This window comes from Mastomys coucha, unplaced genomic scaffold (genome assembly GCF_008632895.1).
Source record: "Mastomys coucha isolate ucsf_1 unplaced genomic scaffold, UCSF_Mcou_1 pScaffold22, whole genome shotgun sequence".
Taxonomy (NCBI): domain Eukaryota; kingdom Metazoa; phylum Chordata; class Mammalia; order Rodentia; family Muridae; genus Mastomys; species Mastomys coucha.
In genome coordinates this window covers 259,064,699-259,084,303 of record NW_022196905.1, presented here as the reverse complement: position 1 = coordinate 259,084,303, position 19,605 = coordinate 259,064,699, and the positions used below count along the sequence as shown (strand labels likewise).

The 19,605-nt window shown below is 50.3% G+C and overlaps 1 protein-coding gene across 1 annotated transcript in view; it reads left to right on the top strand.

The window, feature by feature from the left end:
• The window catches only part of CUNH16orf74 (chromosome unknown C16orf74 homolog), a 27,933-nt gene that overhangs the window by 1,368 nt on the left and 6,960 nt on the right, over positions 1-19,605 (top strand). Inside the window, exon 2 of the mRNA XM_031341594.1 lies at positions 4,968-5,013. Within this exon, the coding sequence (XP_031197454.1) occupies positions 4,968-5,013 (46 nt within the window). The remainder of the gene's footprint in view (positions 1-4,967; positions 5,014-19,605) is intronic.

Genomic DNA, 19,605 nt, shown 5'->3' with positions numbered 1-19,605 from the left:
CCCCACCTCCCCCAAGTCCCCATCCCTCGGGTCCGGGTCCTCTGCACAGGAGAAAGGCTGTGTATTTATGGAAAGACTTAATCCCTCCACCAGCCCCAAGGCCGTGGAAAGCTGTGTCTAATCCGTCCCTGGAAGGCCTCAGCTGGTGGGCACACACCAGGCCAGAGTGTGTGTCCCCTAGGGACGTTTAGGTCACTCGGGAGACTTACAAAGCAACTCGTCCTCCTGGGCTGAGGACGCTGAAATGTTAGTGCTTAGCCAGCAGTTGGCCTGGGCCAGACCTGCTCCTGCTCTGGCTGTCTTCACACTCACACAGCCCTCTAACCAAACTGCCTCTTGTGCCCATTTTAGAGGCAGGAAACTGAGGCAGGAAGGTTGATAAGTCCAGGTGTTAGCCTCAAGGCAGCAGGGAATAACTCTCATCTTGGAGGTTAGGAGGGGAAGCTGGGCCAGGCCTGTAAAATCATGGAAAATAAGCCCACCATAGAGACTGATTGAGGATAGCCTACTCAAGAGAAATCCACTTTGAGTGTCAATCCCCCAGACCTCACACAGCCATGGTCTCCTGCTAGTAGCCACCAAAATTGAGGTATCCGTCCCCCTGTCCCTGTGCTCAATCTTTCAGAGAAAAAAAATTGTTTAATTTTATGTGTAAGAGTGTTTTGCTGGCATGTATGTCTGCCCCATACACATGCCTGGTGCCCTTTGAGGAGCTTGGAGCCCGTGGAGCTAGAGTTACAGGTGGTTGTGAGCTACCATGGGGTGCTGGGAACAGGATTCTGGTCCTCTACAAGAGAAATAAATGCTCTTAACCACTGACCCATCTTCTCCCTACACCATCCCACCCTCTAAGTTCAAGCTTCACTGTTACAGAAAACATATGGATACTTTGTTGTGCTGTTACACTTTGTTAAGCTGTGTAACTCATTGTTTAGCAGATGTTTTTAATGGTATGTAAGCCACAAAGTGGAGCCTTAGATATATCCCCAAGTGGCCCAGTGCAGGCTGCAGGCTGGTGGGAAGCCAGGGTTAGCACCCCCCGGGGGGTCTTGGGTGGGGTTTCTGTGGTTGTTGGCCTTTCTAGCTTCTCTCAGACTCTCAGGTTGGCCGTCTGGCCTTGAGGGGTGGTACCCCAAGGCTAGCATCTATTCTCTCAGCACGGTGCCAGAGCTGGAATTGAAAGAATTCTAATCCTGCCGCACAAATCAAGTAACTTTCCTAAAGAAGGAAGAAACCCAGGGGTGGGTGTGCCCAGCTGGAAGCAGCTCCGTGTGGGAGCTTGGGAAACTGCTAAAAGACCAGGTTGCCCTGCCCTGCCTCCCCCAGCCTCTCAAGTCCACACACCTAGCAAACAGTCGCATTCCTCCATTCTGACTGCTCCTGCCCAGCCTTGGTTCTTAAAGGACGGCTTTGTTAAGGAGGTGGGGCAAAGTGCCACTGTGACTCAAGCTCTCTTGGCAGAGGGGATTGGGCAGAGACCATGGTGAGGGGTGCTTCCAGCCCAACCGCCTGCTATTCAGTCTTCCATTCATGACAGCTGATAATGCACTCAGAACTGTGGTTAAAGTAGCCAAGGTTCCAAAGGAGGAACCAAAAGAGGCCCATCTCAGGTCAACTGCAGGTTCATACTGAGTAGCATAGGATGTACGTTTCCCACACGGGACCCAGCATCCTGCCTTCATCCCTCAGGAGCTCTAGGTTTGTGTGGCCCTGGAACCCAATCTCCCCCAGACACAGGCTGGAGCCTGTCTTCTATGAACAGGTGCGCATCATGATGATGTCTGAGGTTTTTCTGGGTGTTGCAAACCTGTGGAAGCCAGGTGTCAAGTGACTTCTGATGTAATTAGTCTCCAAGGCCCAGAGAAGACTCACTGCCCACTTTCTGAGGCTCTTCTCAGAGCCTTGACTGTGTCCTGTGCAGTACAGTGGGTGAGCTGGCCCTCACTACTGCTTAGGAGGGAGTAGACCCTGCAAAAGGAAGTGGGGTTTTCTAACTGCCTGCTTGTCATTGGGGAAGATCTGGCAACCCTTTGGCGATGAGGTTTTATGTCTCCAAGCCTATTGCTGGGAAAGACTGTATACAGAGCCCAGTTACTTTAAAGGGAAGCTCTTCACCCTGCAAAGGTGTAAAGTGAGAGACTTCATGCCAGGTCTCCACCCAGGATGACCAGCAGCCTGCCATTTCCCTCTGCTCACTTGCTGCCACTGTACTAGCTGAACTGAGAACTGGGCTGAGGGACGGATGACCTTTGACCCCACAGGTCAGGAAAAGGAGAGAATTCTTTTGAGACCAGGTCTCAGTTGGCCCACTCAGGCCTCAAGCTCCCTATGTAGCTGGTGCTAGTCCTGAATTCTTTATCTTTAAGATATAGCCTCCACATCCTAAATTGTTGGGATTACAGGAGTGCAGCAACCATGCCTGGCTTGGTGTGCATTTCTTGCAAACATTATTCTTCACAAAACAATAACCGTGACCCAAATCGGAGGCATTATCGTGGGCTCCATGCTGCCACCTAAGATAGGCCTTTTCCTTTTCCATTTTTGTCATGTGTGTGTATATGCATACTTTTGCATGTGTGTGGGCAGACACTCGGGGGGAATGCACAGGCATGTGGACGCCTGAGGATGTCAAGAGTCATCCATTGTTCTTCCGGCCTCACTCACTGAGGCAGGATCTCTCAATCAAAGCCAGAGCTCACGGACGAGCTTGCCAGCTGGCTCTGAGGATCCCCAGCCCCTGCTCTGAGCCTGGTGAGGATCTGAACCCTGCTCCTCATGCTGGCATTACTGGTGCTTTTACTGCCCCCATGTTTCTTTTGACCAATACTTTGCAAACGTGTACTCAATCCTGAACACACACACACACACACACACACACACACACATTCCAGCCTCAGCCTCAAAGCAGGTCCCTCTCAAAACTGGTTCTTTTCCCTTGGTCCCCACCGCCTTGACTCCTTTTCTGGCACATTCCAGGCATGACAAAGACTTCAACACCCTCACTGTTCTGTGCTCTGTGGAGTGGCTGAGACCAATTCTCACAAGCTCCAAAGTGGGAGTGCCCACCCTGCCTGTCTGCAGTGAATGGGCCCCTGCTGAGGTGATTGACCAGCGAGGCTTAGGGGGACCCTGAGCTCCTGATCCTCTGGTTTGTGTACCTCAAGTGCTGGGCTTACAGGCTTGCACCATCAGGCTTCTTGCCTGTCTCCACTCTCACATCTCCTTAGGGGTGTCACCTTCACAATCCTCCCCACTTGTTTGCAGAGTCCTATTTTGAAGATATCCTGTTCCACCTGCCCTGCTGCTATGGAAGGTGGTTTTTGTTGTTGTTGTTTTGTGTTTTTTTTGTTTTTTTGAGACAGGGTTTCTCTGTGTAGCCCTGGCCGTCCTGGAACTCACTCTGTAGACCAGGCTGGCCTCAAACTCAGAAATCTGCCTGTTTCTGCCTCCCAAGTGCTGGGATTAAAGGGGTGTGCCACCACTGCCAGGTCTTTTTGGTGTTTTGTGTCTGTCAGTTTGAACATGGCTGAGCCAAGTGTCCTGTCTGCCTGTGTTAGCCAAACAGCAATTGCTCCAGCATCTAACTTGGAAAACCTGTGAGTGTGTACTGGGTGTAATGAGCCTGGCAGGTGGCTGTGTCAACAAACCCCACCCCAGCATGGATGTCAGCTCTTACAAGCTGGGACCCTGAGCTCTCTACATGACTTGCAGCCACTCTGCAGGGCCCTGAGCCTGGTACAAAGCAGTCCTTACCACTTATACGACCTGGGGGAAGTGGGGACCTAGGGAATCTAGTGGGTTTGGGGTACTTCCTGAGACTTCTACATTGTTCATTTCCTGACTGTGAAGGAGCCTTCCTCTGGATCTACACAACCCCAGGCTGCCTAGGCTGCTGGCCACTAGAGTGACCCATTTTGGAGGAGGTCATAGCACCCTACATATGTTAACCCACCCGGCCAGGCACAGAATCCTGCAAGCAGATGGCTTCCAGATGCCTCACAAGGTGTGATTCTCCTGTCTCAGGTCTGCTGAGTCCTGTGGGCTGAGGCTGATCCGCATCCCAGCTCTGTGGCTACCAGTAAGCTGGGTGGCCTCGGGCTGCTGACACCACCTTTCTGTATTTTGATTGCAAAAGGTGTTGGCAGGGGGCAGGTGAGATGGCTCAGTGGGTAAGAGCTCTTCCGAAGGTCCAGAGTTCAAATCCCAGCAACCACATGGTGGCTCACAACCATCTGTAATGAGATCTGATGCCCTCTTCTGGTGCGTCTGAAGACAGCTACAGTGTACTTATTCAAAATAATAAATAAATCAAAAAAAAAAAAAAAAGGTGTTGGCAGGACCCAGAAGGTGGAGTGTGGGAGTGGAGATGGTTCCCCCTCCCCCACCTCCTACTTATATTAACCAATTACTTGAGTTCTAAGGAAAGCTTGGTAGGAAGGTCAGGAGAACATGGGTAAGAACTTTTCTAATTCTCCATGGACTGGTATAGTTCCGTGTGTTCCAAGAATCAGTATTAAGAGGACAGGGGACTGGGCTGCGGCTCAGCGGTACAACGTGTATGCCTGCTCCTCACAAGGTCTCCGGTTCAATCCACAGCACTACAGGTAGCCAGGTCAATGACTAGAAACCTTGAAAATCATCAGGGCAGAGGTTGTAATGGAAAGATTACCTGCTATGATATGTTTCAGCGGCCCCACAGCCTGTGAGTCCTCCATTTCTGAGTCCCTTAAAACTGTTGCTTCCACGCCCTTACCAGCCTCACCTGAACTTTCCCGGACAGCAGTCCTCTGCCCCCAGCAATGAAATATTCAGCCCAGATGTGGTCAGCAGGCACTGTGACCTCACAGCTAGCTTGTTTCAGCATCCCTTCCTGTTGTGTGCCCCAGCTGGCCAAGTAGGGGCCTGGCCACATGAGCCGGTACTATGCCATCCCCTGCCCCTCTCTGAGTACTCTCCTCTCTTCACAGGCCCGCAGAGGCGACGCCATGGGGCTGAAGCCCTCCTGTCTGAAAGGTAAGGCAGAGTGTGGGGTTTGGGGCCAAGGGGCATGGGGGAGCAAAGAGAGGGAGGCTGGGGTGGAGATAGTACAAAGGGAACCCAGAGGCCTGGGATGCTGGCCTGGATTGATGGTATACGTGTTAAGGCAGACCAGTAGGAATGTTATGAATGCTTGCTCTGCTTCTGTGACCTCCTCTAGTCCTACCTTCACCAGAGGTCAGTACCCCAGGGCTTCAACTTCCTCCTTAGAGGGAAAATCCTAGAAAAGAAGGTACCTGGTGAGGGAACCACGTATACCTCTGGGAGTTGCCTTCCAGGACATTCTGGATGTTTATCATCATGAAGGCAAAAAGTCAGCTTGGTTAATTCTGCATTGGGAAGCTCAAGAAGGGCACAGAGGGCCAGGCAGTGGTGGCGCACGCCTTTAATCCCAGCACTTGGGAGGCAGAGGCTGGCAGATTTCTGAGTTGGAGGCCAGCCTGGTCTACAGACTGAGTTCCAGGACAGCCAGGGCTACACAGAGAAACCCTGTCCAGAAAAACAAAACAAAACAAAACAAAAACAAAAACAAAAAAACAAAAAAGAAAGAAAGAAAAGCACAGTCAGTGAGAGGTGTTGGCGAGGCAGCACAGGTCTCTGTTCTGATGATGTCCAGAAAGAACCCAAGGCACCATAGTCCCCATGAAAGACATCCGAAGCCTTCTGATGTCCCCTGTGGCACAGGCATGGTCCCCACCCTTACCTCTGAGCCTTGAGGTCCAGACCTGCCCTGGACAGCACTGCTGGTACCACAGGCATGGCCTAACTGCTCGCCATTATCCAGCTTGGCCAGGGCACCATCCGTCCCCATAGCTCTCGCTGCCTACAGGGTCATGCCAGCCAGCCCTACACATCACTGTCTGCTGTGTATTCTGATGGCTACTGCCAAACACAAACTCACTCCCCAACATGCTCAGCTACTAGCCTGACAGACACCAAGTTCCCCTCTCTGCTCACCCCAGGCTCCTCTCCTCAGCCTTCTCTTGTCCTCCGAGATGAGCCTGTTGAGAGGCCTATGTCACCCAACCTACCCAAGGCTCTGGAGACCTGAACAGTGGCCTTGATTTCCTTGTTCGTAAAGTGAGGTCATGACAGGCATAGGCTGTGGGCGTTCAGGAGTGCCAGGCTCCCAGCCCAGCTCAGACTGCCCCTGGGGTGCAACTCTTGTGATTATACCTATGGCCTTCTGTTCCCTGGGGCTTCCAGTCCTTTTTCTGAGGTCTTAGGAGATGTAAGGTCTTTGGGTATAGGCTAAAGTATTCATTGGTTGCAGTTAACAGGAACAAGATGAGCCAGGCAGTGGAGGCACATGTCTCTAATCCCAGCCCCCAGGACACAGAGGCTGACAGATCTCTGAGTTGGAGGCCAGCCTGGTCTGCAGATTGAGTTCTAGGACAGCCAGGGCTACACAGAGAAACCCTGTCTCAAAAAACAAAACAAAACAAAACAAAACAAAACAAAAAAAGGTACTGAGATGCTGATCTCATAACAGTTAGGAAATTAGAAAAGTTGGGCCAGAGCACAGGGTCTTAGTATATCCTCTGGGGCATGTCCTCAGTGACATAACTTCCCATGGCTTGCTTTTTACAAATGCCCCCATGGACTGGGGACCAGGACCATGACATATGGAGCCTATGGGATACTTGAGATCTAACTAGGTATGTATATGTAATCCCACCACTCTTGAGGCTGATGCAGGAGGATTTCTGCAAGTTTGTAGCTGACCTGGGCAACATAGTGAGTCCCAGGCCAGCCTGGGCTGAATTGTCACCCTAGTAAAAAAGCAATAGATCCGTGGTCAGTGGGATGGAACATGTTTCATTCTTCTCCCACCTGTCCAGTCAATGAGGACTGGCCTGGTTGTATCAGGATGTCTGAAATAGTTCAACCCCAGGACACAGACTAATTCTCTAACAGGAATGACACACTTCCATCCCACACTACCACAAAGGACCCCTGGAGCAGGAACTTTGAAAAAGACCCTTCAAGGCGGACCTCCTGTGCAGTTTTCATTGTATGCGTTGAGTGTGTTAGACTTGGCCTGCCTTGGTCCTTGGAGGTGATAAAGCTATTGTACAAAGGTCTGGGAGTGACTCAGGTCATGGACTGATAGACAGAGGACCCCAAGACTCCTCACTGTGTACTTGTGTCAAGACCTAAGACTGATCTACCGCCGGGCAGTGGTGGTACACGCCTTTAATCCCAGCACTTGGGAGGCAGAGGCAGGTGTATCTCTGAGTTTGAGGCCAGCCTGGTCTACAGAGTGAGTTCCAGGACAGCCAGGGCTACACAGAGAAACCCTGTCTCGAAAAAAAAAAAAAAAGTTTTACTTGACTTAGCCTGGGAAAGGCTCTTTTCTGTGAATTCTATATAGATTAAGTCATGTGTCTCCAAGACAAAGAAGGTAAAGTCCAGAGAGGGAGTCCCGTTTCCCTGAGATCACACAGCCTTGGCCCAGGCAGGCTTTTAACTGTTCCTGAAGCCTTGTTCCTGTCATCCCATCACTGTCCGCCATCCTCCTGCGGCTCCCCTTTTATCTTTTCCTCCGCTTCTGAGTGCGTGGTTGTTAGGCTCAGTCCACCCCGTTCCAGGATGCCGTCACTGTGAGGTCCTTAGCTGATCAAGCCTTCAATCACCTCGTTCCAACAAGGCTGGATTCACCCTGGAGCCAATTCACCTCTAGAGGAGGGTGGGGGGGTGTTGATGTTACTCATGGGACAACAGAAACAAGGGACCCAACCTGGACCTACCTAGTTCCTCTGTCCCTGGGGCTCTGCTGTTCCCAGCCAATTTCCCTGATAGGCTGCCCAGCTCCAGGCTACTTCAGGGCTCCAAACCAGCTCTGGTCCCTGCCAGAGCATGCATGGCACAACATCCTGCCACCCTAGAGCCTGGCTCAGCTTAGCACTCCAAACTCATTTTCCATAAATCAGGATGTCCCTGTATGTGTGACTCCCGGCTCAGAGTTCTCAGAGAAAAGTGAGACATCCTCCACCTAGCCACACTGTGGGCCGAGTGTCCTCTAGAGAAGTCTACTGAGTTCCACACAGAGACCCTGCTGAGGGCTCTCTGAGAACACCAGCCCCCTTGAGGACAGGGTCCTCAGAAATTTGTAGCTGTCATGGTGACGGTCTCTGGAGACAGAAGGATGATGAGCTAGAGGTTAGCCTGGGCTACAGAGTGAAACCCTATTGAAAAACTAACCAACCAACCAACCAACCAACCAATAAATAAATAAAGTTTGGGCTGGTGAGATGGCTCAGCAGTAAGAGTACTTACTGCTACAACTGGTTTTGGTTCCAAGTACACACATGGTGGCTCACAATTGTCCATAACTCCAGTTCCAGGGGTCCAACATCATCTTCTAACCTCTGTCAGCAAGATGTACATACAAGCAAACCACTCATACACATACAATATATAAATATTCTTTTTTGGTTCTGTTTGGTTTTTTTCTTGCCCAAGGCTAGGCCATAAACAACCTGTGACAGGCCAGGTAAGGCTTATACATACGTTTGGGGTTTTCATGGATTTGGGCAATTTTTGAGTACAAGTGATTATTTATTTAGGAAAACTGTTAAAAGTTGTCCTTGGTGGGCTTGAATCACCAACCTTTTGGTTAACAGCCTAACTTGTTCACTAACCAATTGCGTGACAGAGATAGTTAAATATATTTTTTTTTTTTAGATTTATTTATTATTATATGTAAGTACACTGTAGCTGTCTTTAGATGCACCAGAAGAGGGCATCAGATCTCATTACAGACAGTTGTGAGTCACCATGTGGTTGCTGGGATTTGAACTCGGGACTTCTGAAAGAGCAGTCAGTGCTCTTAACTGCTAATCCATCTCCAGCCCTAAATATTCTTTTAAAAGATAATATATTTCTTTTTGAAAGATTCATCTATTTTTGCTTGTGTGGGTTCAGGTGAGGCCAGAAGAGGGCATCAGATCCCCTGGAGCTAAATAGAGCTCCAGGTGACTGTGAGCTGTCTGATGGTGGTGCTGGGAACCAACCTTGGATCTCAGGTCTCTGCAAGGACAGCAAGTATTCCTTCTCACCAGCCTCCCACCCCCAAGTATGAACTTCCAATGGCATGCCTTGGCTCCTACAGTGCCACCTACCTCATTGACCCCTGCTTCCCACACCTGCCCTTCCCCCACAGCCTGCTTCCCATCCCTCCCCAGGGTCTTTGTGCCTGCTGGTCCCTCTGCCTGAGACACAGGTCTCCATACCCGGATGGCTCCAGTGTCATTCAGTCAGTACAGCCTAATGTTGGGGTCCCTCACGGCTCCTCAGCTTCTCTCCTGTATCCCCTTTGTCTGCATCCTGGACTATAAGTTCACCTAGACATATGTGTCTCTTCTTAGGACTCCCTCACAACAATGGCCTAGAGTGGGTACTCAGTATATTTGTTGGTAAAAGAAAGCCTGCCTCAGTTGACAACCCTGGTCTGGGCTCCATCCTTAGAGAGGGCAGTTAGCCTCCTGGAATCGCATGAGTGCAGAGCTTCTATTGTGGGCTCAGATACACTCATGTCCCTACTCCATGGTGGTGGCATTGCCAGCCATTGAGGCTGGGGACTCCCCAGTCCCTTGGAAGCTGGAAGATGCCATTTTATAGATGGAGACATTGAAGGTCAGAAGGCCAAGGAGTTTGGTCCTTGCAAGTGTTGCAGCTGAGGATCTTTGATGAGCTCATACTAGATTTAAGGGGCACTATCTACACTCTAAACCCAGTGGTTGGCATCTGCCTGGCAGAGGAATGGGAAAGATGGCCATGAGGAGCTGCAGCAGAGCCTGCAGACATGGGGGCGGGCCACTTGGAACCAGGAGAGGCAGGAAGAAACTGCCTCTAGGCCTCCGTAGAGTTGCTGGTCCCAGTACCACCTCCACTGCAGTCTGGTGGCCTCCAGAGCCGTGGGACACAAAGTCCCACTGTCTCAGTCACACAGTTTGTGGTCATTTGTTAAACAAACCCTCAGGACACTCACCCATGGCTGAGGAGAAGAATGTCAGCCCGAGTGGCTGATGGAGCAGAGCCCAGTCCATCTATCCAAAGTTGGTCAGCCAGTCTGTGACCTCCTGGGAGCTCAGAAGGAAGAGGGTGAGGAGGGCCATGTCTCCATTGTCACAGCTTCTAAAGCAACAGTTCTTAATCTATAGGTTGTGACTGCTTGGGAGGGGAGTCATATAAAACCATCAGAAAACATAGGCATTTACATTAGAATTTATAACAGTAGCTGAATTCCACTTATGGAGCAGCAACAAGAATAATTTTATGGCAGAACAGTGATAGTGCATGCCTTTAATCCCAGCACTAGGGAGGCAGAGGCAGGTGGATTTCTGAGTTCAAGACCAGCCTGGTCTACAGAGTGAGTTCCAGGACAGCCAGGGCTACACAGAGAAACCCTGTCTCAAAAAAAAAAAATTATGGTTGGGGTCACCACAGCATGAGGAACTGTGTTAAAGGGACACAGTATTAGGAAGGTCGACAACCACTGTCCTAGGGAACAGGAGAGAGAGTAGTGTGGCCTCCTGACTCTGCATGGCAGGGCTGACAGGCAGGCCACGCCCTTCCTCAGCTTTTGGGTGGGGCAAGTGGGGGCACTCCCTCAGAGGTAAGCCTCTTAGCTCTGAGAGCCAGACTCTAAGGCTCTAGAAGAGGAAAGGAAGAGGGAGAGGGAGCCCCAGCTCCACCTCAGCCCCAGCCTTACCCCTTTTCCTAACCATGGCTTCCTTTTTTTTTGTTTTTTTGTTGTTTGTTTTTTGAGACAGGGTTTCTCTGTGTAGCCCTGGCTGTCCTGGAACTCAACTTTGTAGACCATGCTGGCCTCAGAACTCAGAAATCCACCTGTCTCTGCCTCCCAAGTGCTGCAATTAAAGGTGTGTGCCACCACCGCCCAGAATGGCTTACTAATTAAATCCCCTCAAGACCCCAGCAGCCAGCAAGAGTCACCTAGGTTAGCTAGCACTTAGGCCCCAAGACCTGACAAGACCAGTGCACTGAGATGTTGTGGGTAGGCAAATTAAAGTACTTCCCATTTCTCCTGCCCTTTTTTTTTTTTTTTTTTTTTTTTTTGCTCAAGGGATCCCCAGATAGTTGATACCCCCACTCAGAACTTTCTAGCCCAGGGATCCAAAGGTTTGACAAACACAAGAGTCATCCAGAGTCTCTTGGGGGTCTGCTGCAGCCTGGCTTCCCAGCAGATGGGCCTGGTGTCCTGTGCTGGGTCCTAACTATTCTTAATTCCCCCACTATAAACAATAATGTGTAATTATACATGTATATCTATGTGGATTTTCTACATGTATAATCTATGTAGATTTGACCTTACAGGTTTAGTACAGCGTGCTAAGTGCCACTGTTGTACAAACAGAGAAAATAGTCAGTGCTCTAGGCCAAAAAGCTTTTGATTTCTGAATAGTGGTAAACTGGGGTACACATGCCTTCCAAAGCTGGCAGCACAGCCAAAGTCCTCAAAATGCAAATTACATGTGTAGTTATGTGGATGCATATGTTTATATGCATTTGTACATGTTTATATGTGTATTATGTATTTATATGTGTATGGCTGGGTGGTGGCTCATGCCTTTAATCCCGGCAGCACTTGTCAGGAGGCAGACAAGACAGGTCTATAAATTCAAGCCCTGCCTGGTATATATGTATGTATTATGTGTTTATATGTATATGTGTTTGTGCATGTATGTTTATATGTATATATATATATATATATATATATATATATATATTTCTATAAAAATACTGATGTTAAGGATGTAGGTCAATTGACAATTCCAGCATTCAGCAGGTGGAGGCAGGAGGATCAGAAGTTCAAGGCTATCTTCAGCTATATAGAAAGTTCTAGTCCACTAGGGTAGTCAGCACAGAGACCTGAAGACTGATCCCAGACAGTTCTCCTTCTGGAATCTTCTGTACAGAGCCTGCCCAGGCAGCTCCAGCCCAGGCTGATCTATGAGTGCGGTGATCTTGAAAGCCTGTTTGGAACTTGGGAGTGTACATGGATCAATCCAGCCCCATCCTGTGCCCCCAGGGCAAAGTCCAGCTCCCTGCCCCACTCTAGGACTTAACCCTTCTCACCAGTGCTTAAGCTAAGCCTCAGCAGCATCCGATGCCCTCAGGAATTAGGCCGCCCACTGCAGTAGTGGGGGGCAGATGCCCTCCATAATCGCCTGTGCCGCCCCGACCCCACCCTGCCGGAGCACTTAGTGAGGACCCCCCCCCCCACCTCCAGCCTGCCTAAGTCAGAAGTCAGCACCAAACTGCCTGTTTATCTGTCCAGACAGGGTCAGGAGGCGGGCCAGCCTGCCTCTCCCAAACCCATTCATTCCCTGTACTCCCCCTTTTAAAACAATACTTCTGGCCAGGCGTGGTGGCACAGGCCCTTAATGCCAGCACTCAGAGGCAGAGAGGCAGGATGGCTACGCAGGGGTAGTTTGAGACCAGCAGGAACCGCACAAAGAAACAAGAATGTTCTCTCTGTATTCGGTGACAGCTTGGTGCATGTACACAGTATGTCTTGGGCCATTCGTCCTTGATAGCTTCAGAGCTTTGTCAAGTGACCCCTGGCAATTGAACCTGGTGCTCTTCATCCCTATACACCACATGGCAGACAAAAGTACTGATAGATATCTCTCTTTCTCATTTGGCCAATTTGATGGTGGAAAATGCCTTCTTAGAAGAAACTCTGCTTTTTTTCTTTTCTCTTCTTTTCTCCTTCTCCTCCTCCTCCTCCTCCTCCTTTTTCTTCTCCCTCCTCCCTCCCTCCCCTCCCTCCCTCCCTCTCTCTTCCCCTTTTCTTTCTGATGAGAGTTGTGTCCAGGCAGGCCTTCAACTCACAGTCCTCTGCCTCAGCTTCTTGAGTGCTCCTGAGTCTTGTTTCCTTCCCAGAAAGAGCAGGAAACTTTCTCAAAACACACAGCAATTGGCAGTTACTCTGGAGGCAATGGGGGCCCTCTGGTGTGTGTCGGGGTGCTGCAGCCCTTTATGTGGCTCCAGTCTTCATAGCATGTGATGGGCTGAGGCAAAGGCAGGAAATCAATGGCTATCAGGTACCTGCTCCAGCCCATGAACACATTCTGGGCCATTACCAAGAACAATGGCACACAAGTGTGCATGCAGGCAGGCGTGCATGCGTACCTGTGTGTGTGTATGTCTGTGTGTACACACACACATGCTCAGTTTTCTTGAACTATTATTTACTCTATAGCCCAGGCTAGCCTAGAACCTACTTCATAGCCTAAGATAGCCTAAAATTCAATAGCCAACCTCTTGCCTCAGCCTCCCAAATGTTGGAATTGTACAGATTACACCTGTGATTCTCAACCAAGGTTGATTTTGTGTGTGTGTGTGTATGTGTGTGTGTGTGTGTGTGTGTGTGTGTGTACATGTGTCCCACAATGAGAATGTGCCAGATGTCAGAGAAACACATGCCCCACAGAGTGGGATGTGGTGATACACACTGTCATCAGGCTGAGGCAGGAGGATCAAGAGTTCAAGGCCCACACAGTGGAACAAGAAATAAACAAATGAAATGAGACAGGAAGATCCTCCTGCTTCACTCTCCCAGGTCCCGGGACAGTGAGTGCGCACTGACCCAGAGAAGTCAGGCGTGTGCTATGCCCTGAGTCCAGCTTTGTTTGTTTCCTGTGACTAAGCTCTTAAGGTCATCCTTCTATGTCCAGTTCAGGGTTGAAAGGCTGAGGGCCAGGAGAAAGGACCAGAGCTGCTCAGTGATGAGGCCAGGGCTGGACCTCGTGAGCTCTAACACCACAGCTGAGACCCCAGCAGCCATCCCCAAGGGACCTGCTTTGCTGGATGTTCAGGCAGGCCTGCAGGCAGGAGGTCAACCCTTAGCCTGAACTCTCTCAGCCTCTTCACAGGCTCCTCCCAGTGCAAGCTCCAGCTGCAGGCCCCTGACGCAAGCAGGAGCTTTTCCCTTAATTGAAAAGAGATTTTAAACCATCTCTGTTGGGCCCAGGTAGCTGCGAAGAGGTAAAAACAACCAGAGCCGTCAGCTGTCGCCACATCTGTAGTAACACTAGGCTTTCCCAATGGTTGGTGTTATAAACAGAGAGTGAAGGAAAATGAACGGCTAGATGTTGTGAGAAAGTCTTAGCATTCTCTGCCTGCTCGACTCCTGGTTCCTGCCCCAGGGCCTTTGCTAAGGCAGTGGCTGCCCCAGAGCCCACAGCTGTCCTTCTGCAGCTTTGATTGGCCCCCTCAAGCCAGACTCATGCCTGGGTCTCCAGGAGCCAACGTCAGACCCTTGTGACTGTACTGTATTTCATCGTGGTGGCCCCACCTATCGAAGTGTTCAAATGGGGGTCTTTTCTCTCACTACACAGTCCCTGTAGTCTTTGTGTTTCCCTTGTTGGGAAGAATGATCTCAGAGCCCCCCAAAGAGATGGCAGTTGTTGGGGTTTTTTGTTTGTTTGTTTGTTTTGTTTTTTGGGTTTGTTTTTTTTTTTGGTTTTTTCGAGACAGGGTTTCTCTGTGTGGCTCTGGCTGTCCTGGAACTCACTCTGTAGACCAGGCTGGCCTCGAACTCAGAAATCCGCCTGCCTCTGCCTCCCAAGGGCTGGGATTAAAGGCGTGTGCCACCACTGCCCGGCCATTGTTTTTTGTTTGTTTGTTTGTTTGTTTTTATAAAGGGTAGAAAGTGAGCACACCCAGGACAGAACCTCGCTGCTTTTATTCTGATGTAGGAAGGGCCTGGCATGATTGCCCAATTAGTACAAAGGGGAAGCATGTGACAGAGCTTGGGGAACATCCAGGGTTGGGAAAAACAGGCATGAGGTCGGAGAGGTTTGTGGAATATTGGCAAGCTACCTCTGATAGAAAAACAACCCGTCTCACTCTGTTTCTGTTGCTGGAACCTGGAGCAGGAGGCAGGGAAGGCTCAGGGAACAGGCAAAGAAACAGCTGCAGAGTCATTTTGATCTGAATTCCATGCCCAGTGACTGGTGCACTGCCTGGTACCCAATGGATACACAATAAGTGCCTGTTGTCGGAGTCTGAGCTCCTCCAGGGCCAGGGCTGGGCTTGTTCCTTTACCCAGAAGTGGGTCACAGAAGCCTGATACAACAAATGGGCAGCCCTGGCCAAGACAGACTTCATTCCCAAGTCCATAGCCATCCAAGAGAGAAGAAGTGCCATGCTGAGCATGAACCTCCCGTGTGCTGGCACGCACCACCATACCCTTTTTTAATATGGTGCTGGGGATGGAACCCAAGGCTTTGTGCAAGCTGGGCAAGGTACATTGCCAGCTAGCACCCACCCCAGCTGTATGCGGAGAATGTAGAGCCCCTGACTGACACGTAGGTGGCTCTTCATACCAGGTGCTTCTTGGATTGGTAAGAAAATGCTAAAATTAAGCTGGTATTCCTGGGAGGTGCGTTAAAAGGTACTCACTGGAGTGACCTGAGATGGAGTTAATGACAGTGTAGCCCAGTGATTTCCCAACGTCCCTAAAGCTGTAACTCTTTAATACAGTTCCTCACGTTGTGGTGACCCGCCCCACCCCCCACCCATAAACCAAGCGGCAACCATTTTGTTTATACTTCATGACTATAATTTTGCTACTGCTATGAATTATAATGCAAAAATCTGTGTTTTCCAACGGTCTTAGGCCACCCTCTGTGTTTATGGGGATTGCACAGGTTGAGAACAGCAGGTCTAGGCCCTCTGTGGGGTCATTATGTACCCCCAGCAGGAGAGAAAACAGGCTGAAACAGTTGAGGCCACTAGGTAGATTGATTCTCAGCTTTCCAACTGGCTCACTCGGTCTTGGGCTCAGCAGGTTGGAGCTTTTTGTATGTGAAAGTTGCTTTGTTGGAGGAAGACAATGGGCTCTGCTCCCAATAGAGCCAGAGTGCTGTTTGACAAAGTGCCAGTAGAGGGAGCCCGTGGGCCATAATGCCCACTCGGGGACAAAACTGAGTCTTTTGAGAGGGGAGGCCTGGGGAATGCTGAGAGGGAAGCTTGCCCTGCACCCAGGATCCCGGGATGTCCTAGGTAATGGCTAGATGTGGGATCATAGGCATGAGCTCACTTGGCCCTGACCTTTAGGGCCAAGAAATGGGAAATGGAATCTGAAGCAGGAAGAGCTATCAGCGCGGATACAGGCTCTGTTTACCTTGTCTGGGGAAGCTGCAACAGGGGGCTGGTCAGCTTGGTGGGGAGATGGCAACCAGCTTTTTGTCCCCCAGGCCCTTGTCAGTGGGGTTGCTACAGGACATGTCATCCATATACACATCATTTCAATAAGCTCTTTTTGGTTTTTTTCAAGACAAGTTTTCTCCATGTAGCCCTGGCTGTCCTGGAACTCACTCTGTAGACCAAGCTGGCCTTGAACTCAGGAATCTGCCTGCCTCTGCCTCCCAAGTGCTGGGATTAAAGGTATGAACCACTGCCCAGCTGAATTGGGTTTTTTTGGGAGTTTTTTTTTTTTTTTGGAAGCTCTGGGTTTTATTATTATTATTATTATTTTATTTATATGAGTACATTGTAGATGTCTTCAGACACACCAGAAGAGAGCATCAGATCTCATTGCAGATGGTTGTGAGCCACCATGCAGTTGCTGGGAATTGAACTCAGGACCTCTAGAAGAGCAGTCAGTGCTCTTAACCATTGAGCCATCTCTCCAGCTCCCAATCTCTGTTTTTTATAGCCAGGGAGATCAAGGCTCAAAGAGACAAGCCACCCTAGGTCAGGAGTTCCCAACCCTGGCTGTTTTAACCTCGACAGACAGCCCCTGTCAGGGAGATGGAGACTCCCCGGTTACTGTTAAACCTCCCAGGGTGAAAGCCCAAAAGAGCCAAGAGGAAGAAAGCCGGGTGTGGCGGCGTGCTGGGGCACACCTGCAATCTGGTCCACTTGGGATGTGCCTGTAGGAGGCCAGCCATGGCTATGGGAAGCCCTGGCTCAATGTCAGAAGACACCTCTCAGAGAATTCCCACGGGCAACTCTGGGGTTATCCCAGCCACAGCCAGCAGAGGGCAGAGCTTAGCTCTCAGCCCATCCTTAGCAGGCTGTGAGCCTGTGTGTGTCTGAGTTCAGCTTCAAGGAAGGTGGCTTAGCCTGGATCTGTGGAGTCTAGTTTGCCTACCGTAGAGACTGAGATACTGCAGAAAAGAAAGCTCAAGGCGGGGGAACCTAGCCCTTGGCACAACCCCAGATGACCCCTTACACAGGCTCCAGGCCTACCCCGAGCCTGGGTCACTGGCCTGTGCCCGCCCTGGAAACAGGCTTCTAATATAGCCTGAGGCAGGCAGGGAATTGACAGATGACAGCTCTGGCCCCCAGGGTGACTGGCATTTGTTTTTTAATCTTTACCGTTGCCTAATCCTCCTGCGAGCTTTGCTTCTGCCCAGAGGCTGTGAGGCTGTGCACTGGGGCTGAGGGGCTATGGACTTGCCCTCCCCCCTCCCCTCCTTCCTGCTCATCTCTTCTCCCAGTCTCCCTCCCTATTCCCTACTTAAATCCCTCTCCTCTACCATCTCTCCTCCCTCCTCCCCTTTCCCTGTCTCCAGCTTTTCTCCTGGGCTCCCTGAGCCCCAGATACTGTCAGCTTAAGCTTCCTCAGGCTCTGTCTCAAGCTCCACGTCCTGTTAGGATGTAAGTCGCGCTGGCGGGAGTGTCAGAGTCGGTGGGGGAACGGGAGGGGGGCGGGGGGGGAGGCGGGGAGCAGGGAGGAAGGGACTCTAGCATTAGTGGGGGTGGGGAGCTCTTTCACTGTGGGTGAATCTCTCGCTCTCTTTTTAAGGCAGGTTTTCTCTTTGTAGTCCTAGCTGTTCTGAAATTCATTCTGTAGACCAGGCTGGCCTTGAACTCACAGAGATCTACCTACCTCTGTCTCCCAAGTGCTGGATTAAAGGCATGCACTGCCACCAAAACCAACAACAATGTTGTGCGTGTGTGTATCAGCATGCACATGTGCCTGTGCATTCATTGCTGTTTTCTCCCTGTGTGTGTGTATGTGTGAGGGTGTTAGATCCTGGAATTATAGACAGTTGCGAACTGCCATGTGGGGGCTGGGAATTGAACTGAACTCTGGTCCTCTCTGAGAGATCAGTCTGTGCTCTTAACCCAAGAGCCATCTCTCCAGCTCAGCGTCTCCCTGTCGCTACTTTGTGACCACATGACAATAGGCACACGGTATGAACACCTGATGATACTCAGTGTCCTATGCTGTTGTAGGTTGGATTATGTCATCTCAAGATTTGTCCGTGAAGATGTCATGGTGGCTCATGCCTGTAATCCCAGCACAGAGGGGGCTGAGGCAGGACGACTGAAAGTTTGGAAATCCGGGGATGTGTAGTGAGACCCTGTCTCAAACAAACAAACAAACAAACAAAAGACAGGACAGTGTTTTAATCAAAATGGCCATGTAGGGGTATGGGGGTATGATTCATCAGCCACTGTCAAGGTGACTCTTGGCTGGTCATTGTCCTGCTTACTTACTGCTGAGGCAACTGGCCGGTACCCACTGGACACTTGGGTGCGGTCTTACCTTGGGTGATGAGTTTACAGACTCGTACCTCCCGTTGTCCTGGCTCACTGCAAGTTGAGGGCACTGACACGCAGGCTGATAATGTCTTTTCTGGGGACCGGGACACCGTTGAGGCCCAGGGTATCTTAGTCGCTGTGCCTTCAGCTCTGAGGGAAGAGGAGAGAGGTTTCTACATCTGGGACTTATCAGTCACTACTTTAGACCAACATTCCAGGCATTCCCAGGCCTGCGTGCAGAGCAAGCTAGGAGACAGAAACCAGACGAGGCTGGTCGCCTACATCCATCTTGCCCTGCATTCCACAGCCCTGGCTTGCTGGGTCAGAGCCTCCAGCAACAATTCTTTTTGGTGTTTGTTGGCTTGTGTTTTTGAGACAGGGCTAAAATAATTGAGTGTTGGGCTGGAAAGATAGCTCAGTGGTTAACAGCACTGACTGCTCTTCCAAAGTTCCTGAGTTCAAGTCCCAGCAACCACATTGGTGGCTCACAACCATCTGTAACAGGGATCTGATGCCCTCTTCTAGTGTCACAAAGACATCTACAGTGTACTCATAGACATAAAATAAATAAGTAATTCTAAAAAATAAATAATTGTGTGTGCGTGCATGCTCACATGAGTGTGTGTGTGCATATGTGTATGTGTGTGTATGTATGTGGTTCTTTTTGTTGTTGTTGTTTTTAAGACAGGATCTTACTATATAACCCTAGCTGACATGGAACTCACTTTGTAGACCAGGCTCCTGAGTGCTGGGATTAAATGCCTGTGTCACCTTTGCCCAGCCTAGCTTTTGTTTCTGGACACAGTCTTCCTGTGTCTCTTGGCTGGTCTTGGATTCCTGAGTCTCCTACCTCAGCCTCCAAGCGCTGGGATCAAGGTGTGCCCCAGAAGCCCAGGCTGTAGCAAATATGGCCTCCAGGCTCTGGAGGACTTGGTGTCCTTCTAGGACAGTGTCTGACTTCCCACACAGCCAGTGACCCATGGGAGGACAAGGGCTGTCACTTCTGCCCATTCTGTTCTTTTTTTTTTTTTTTTTTTT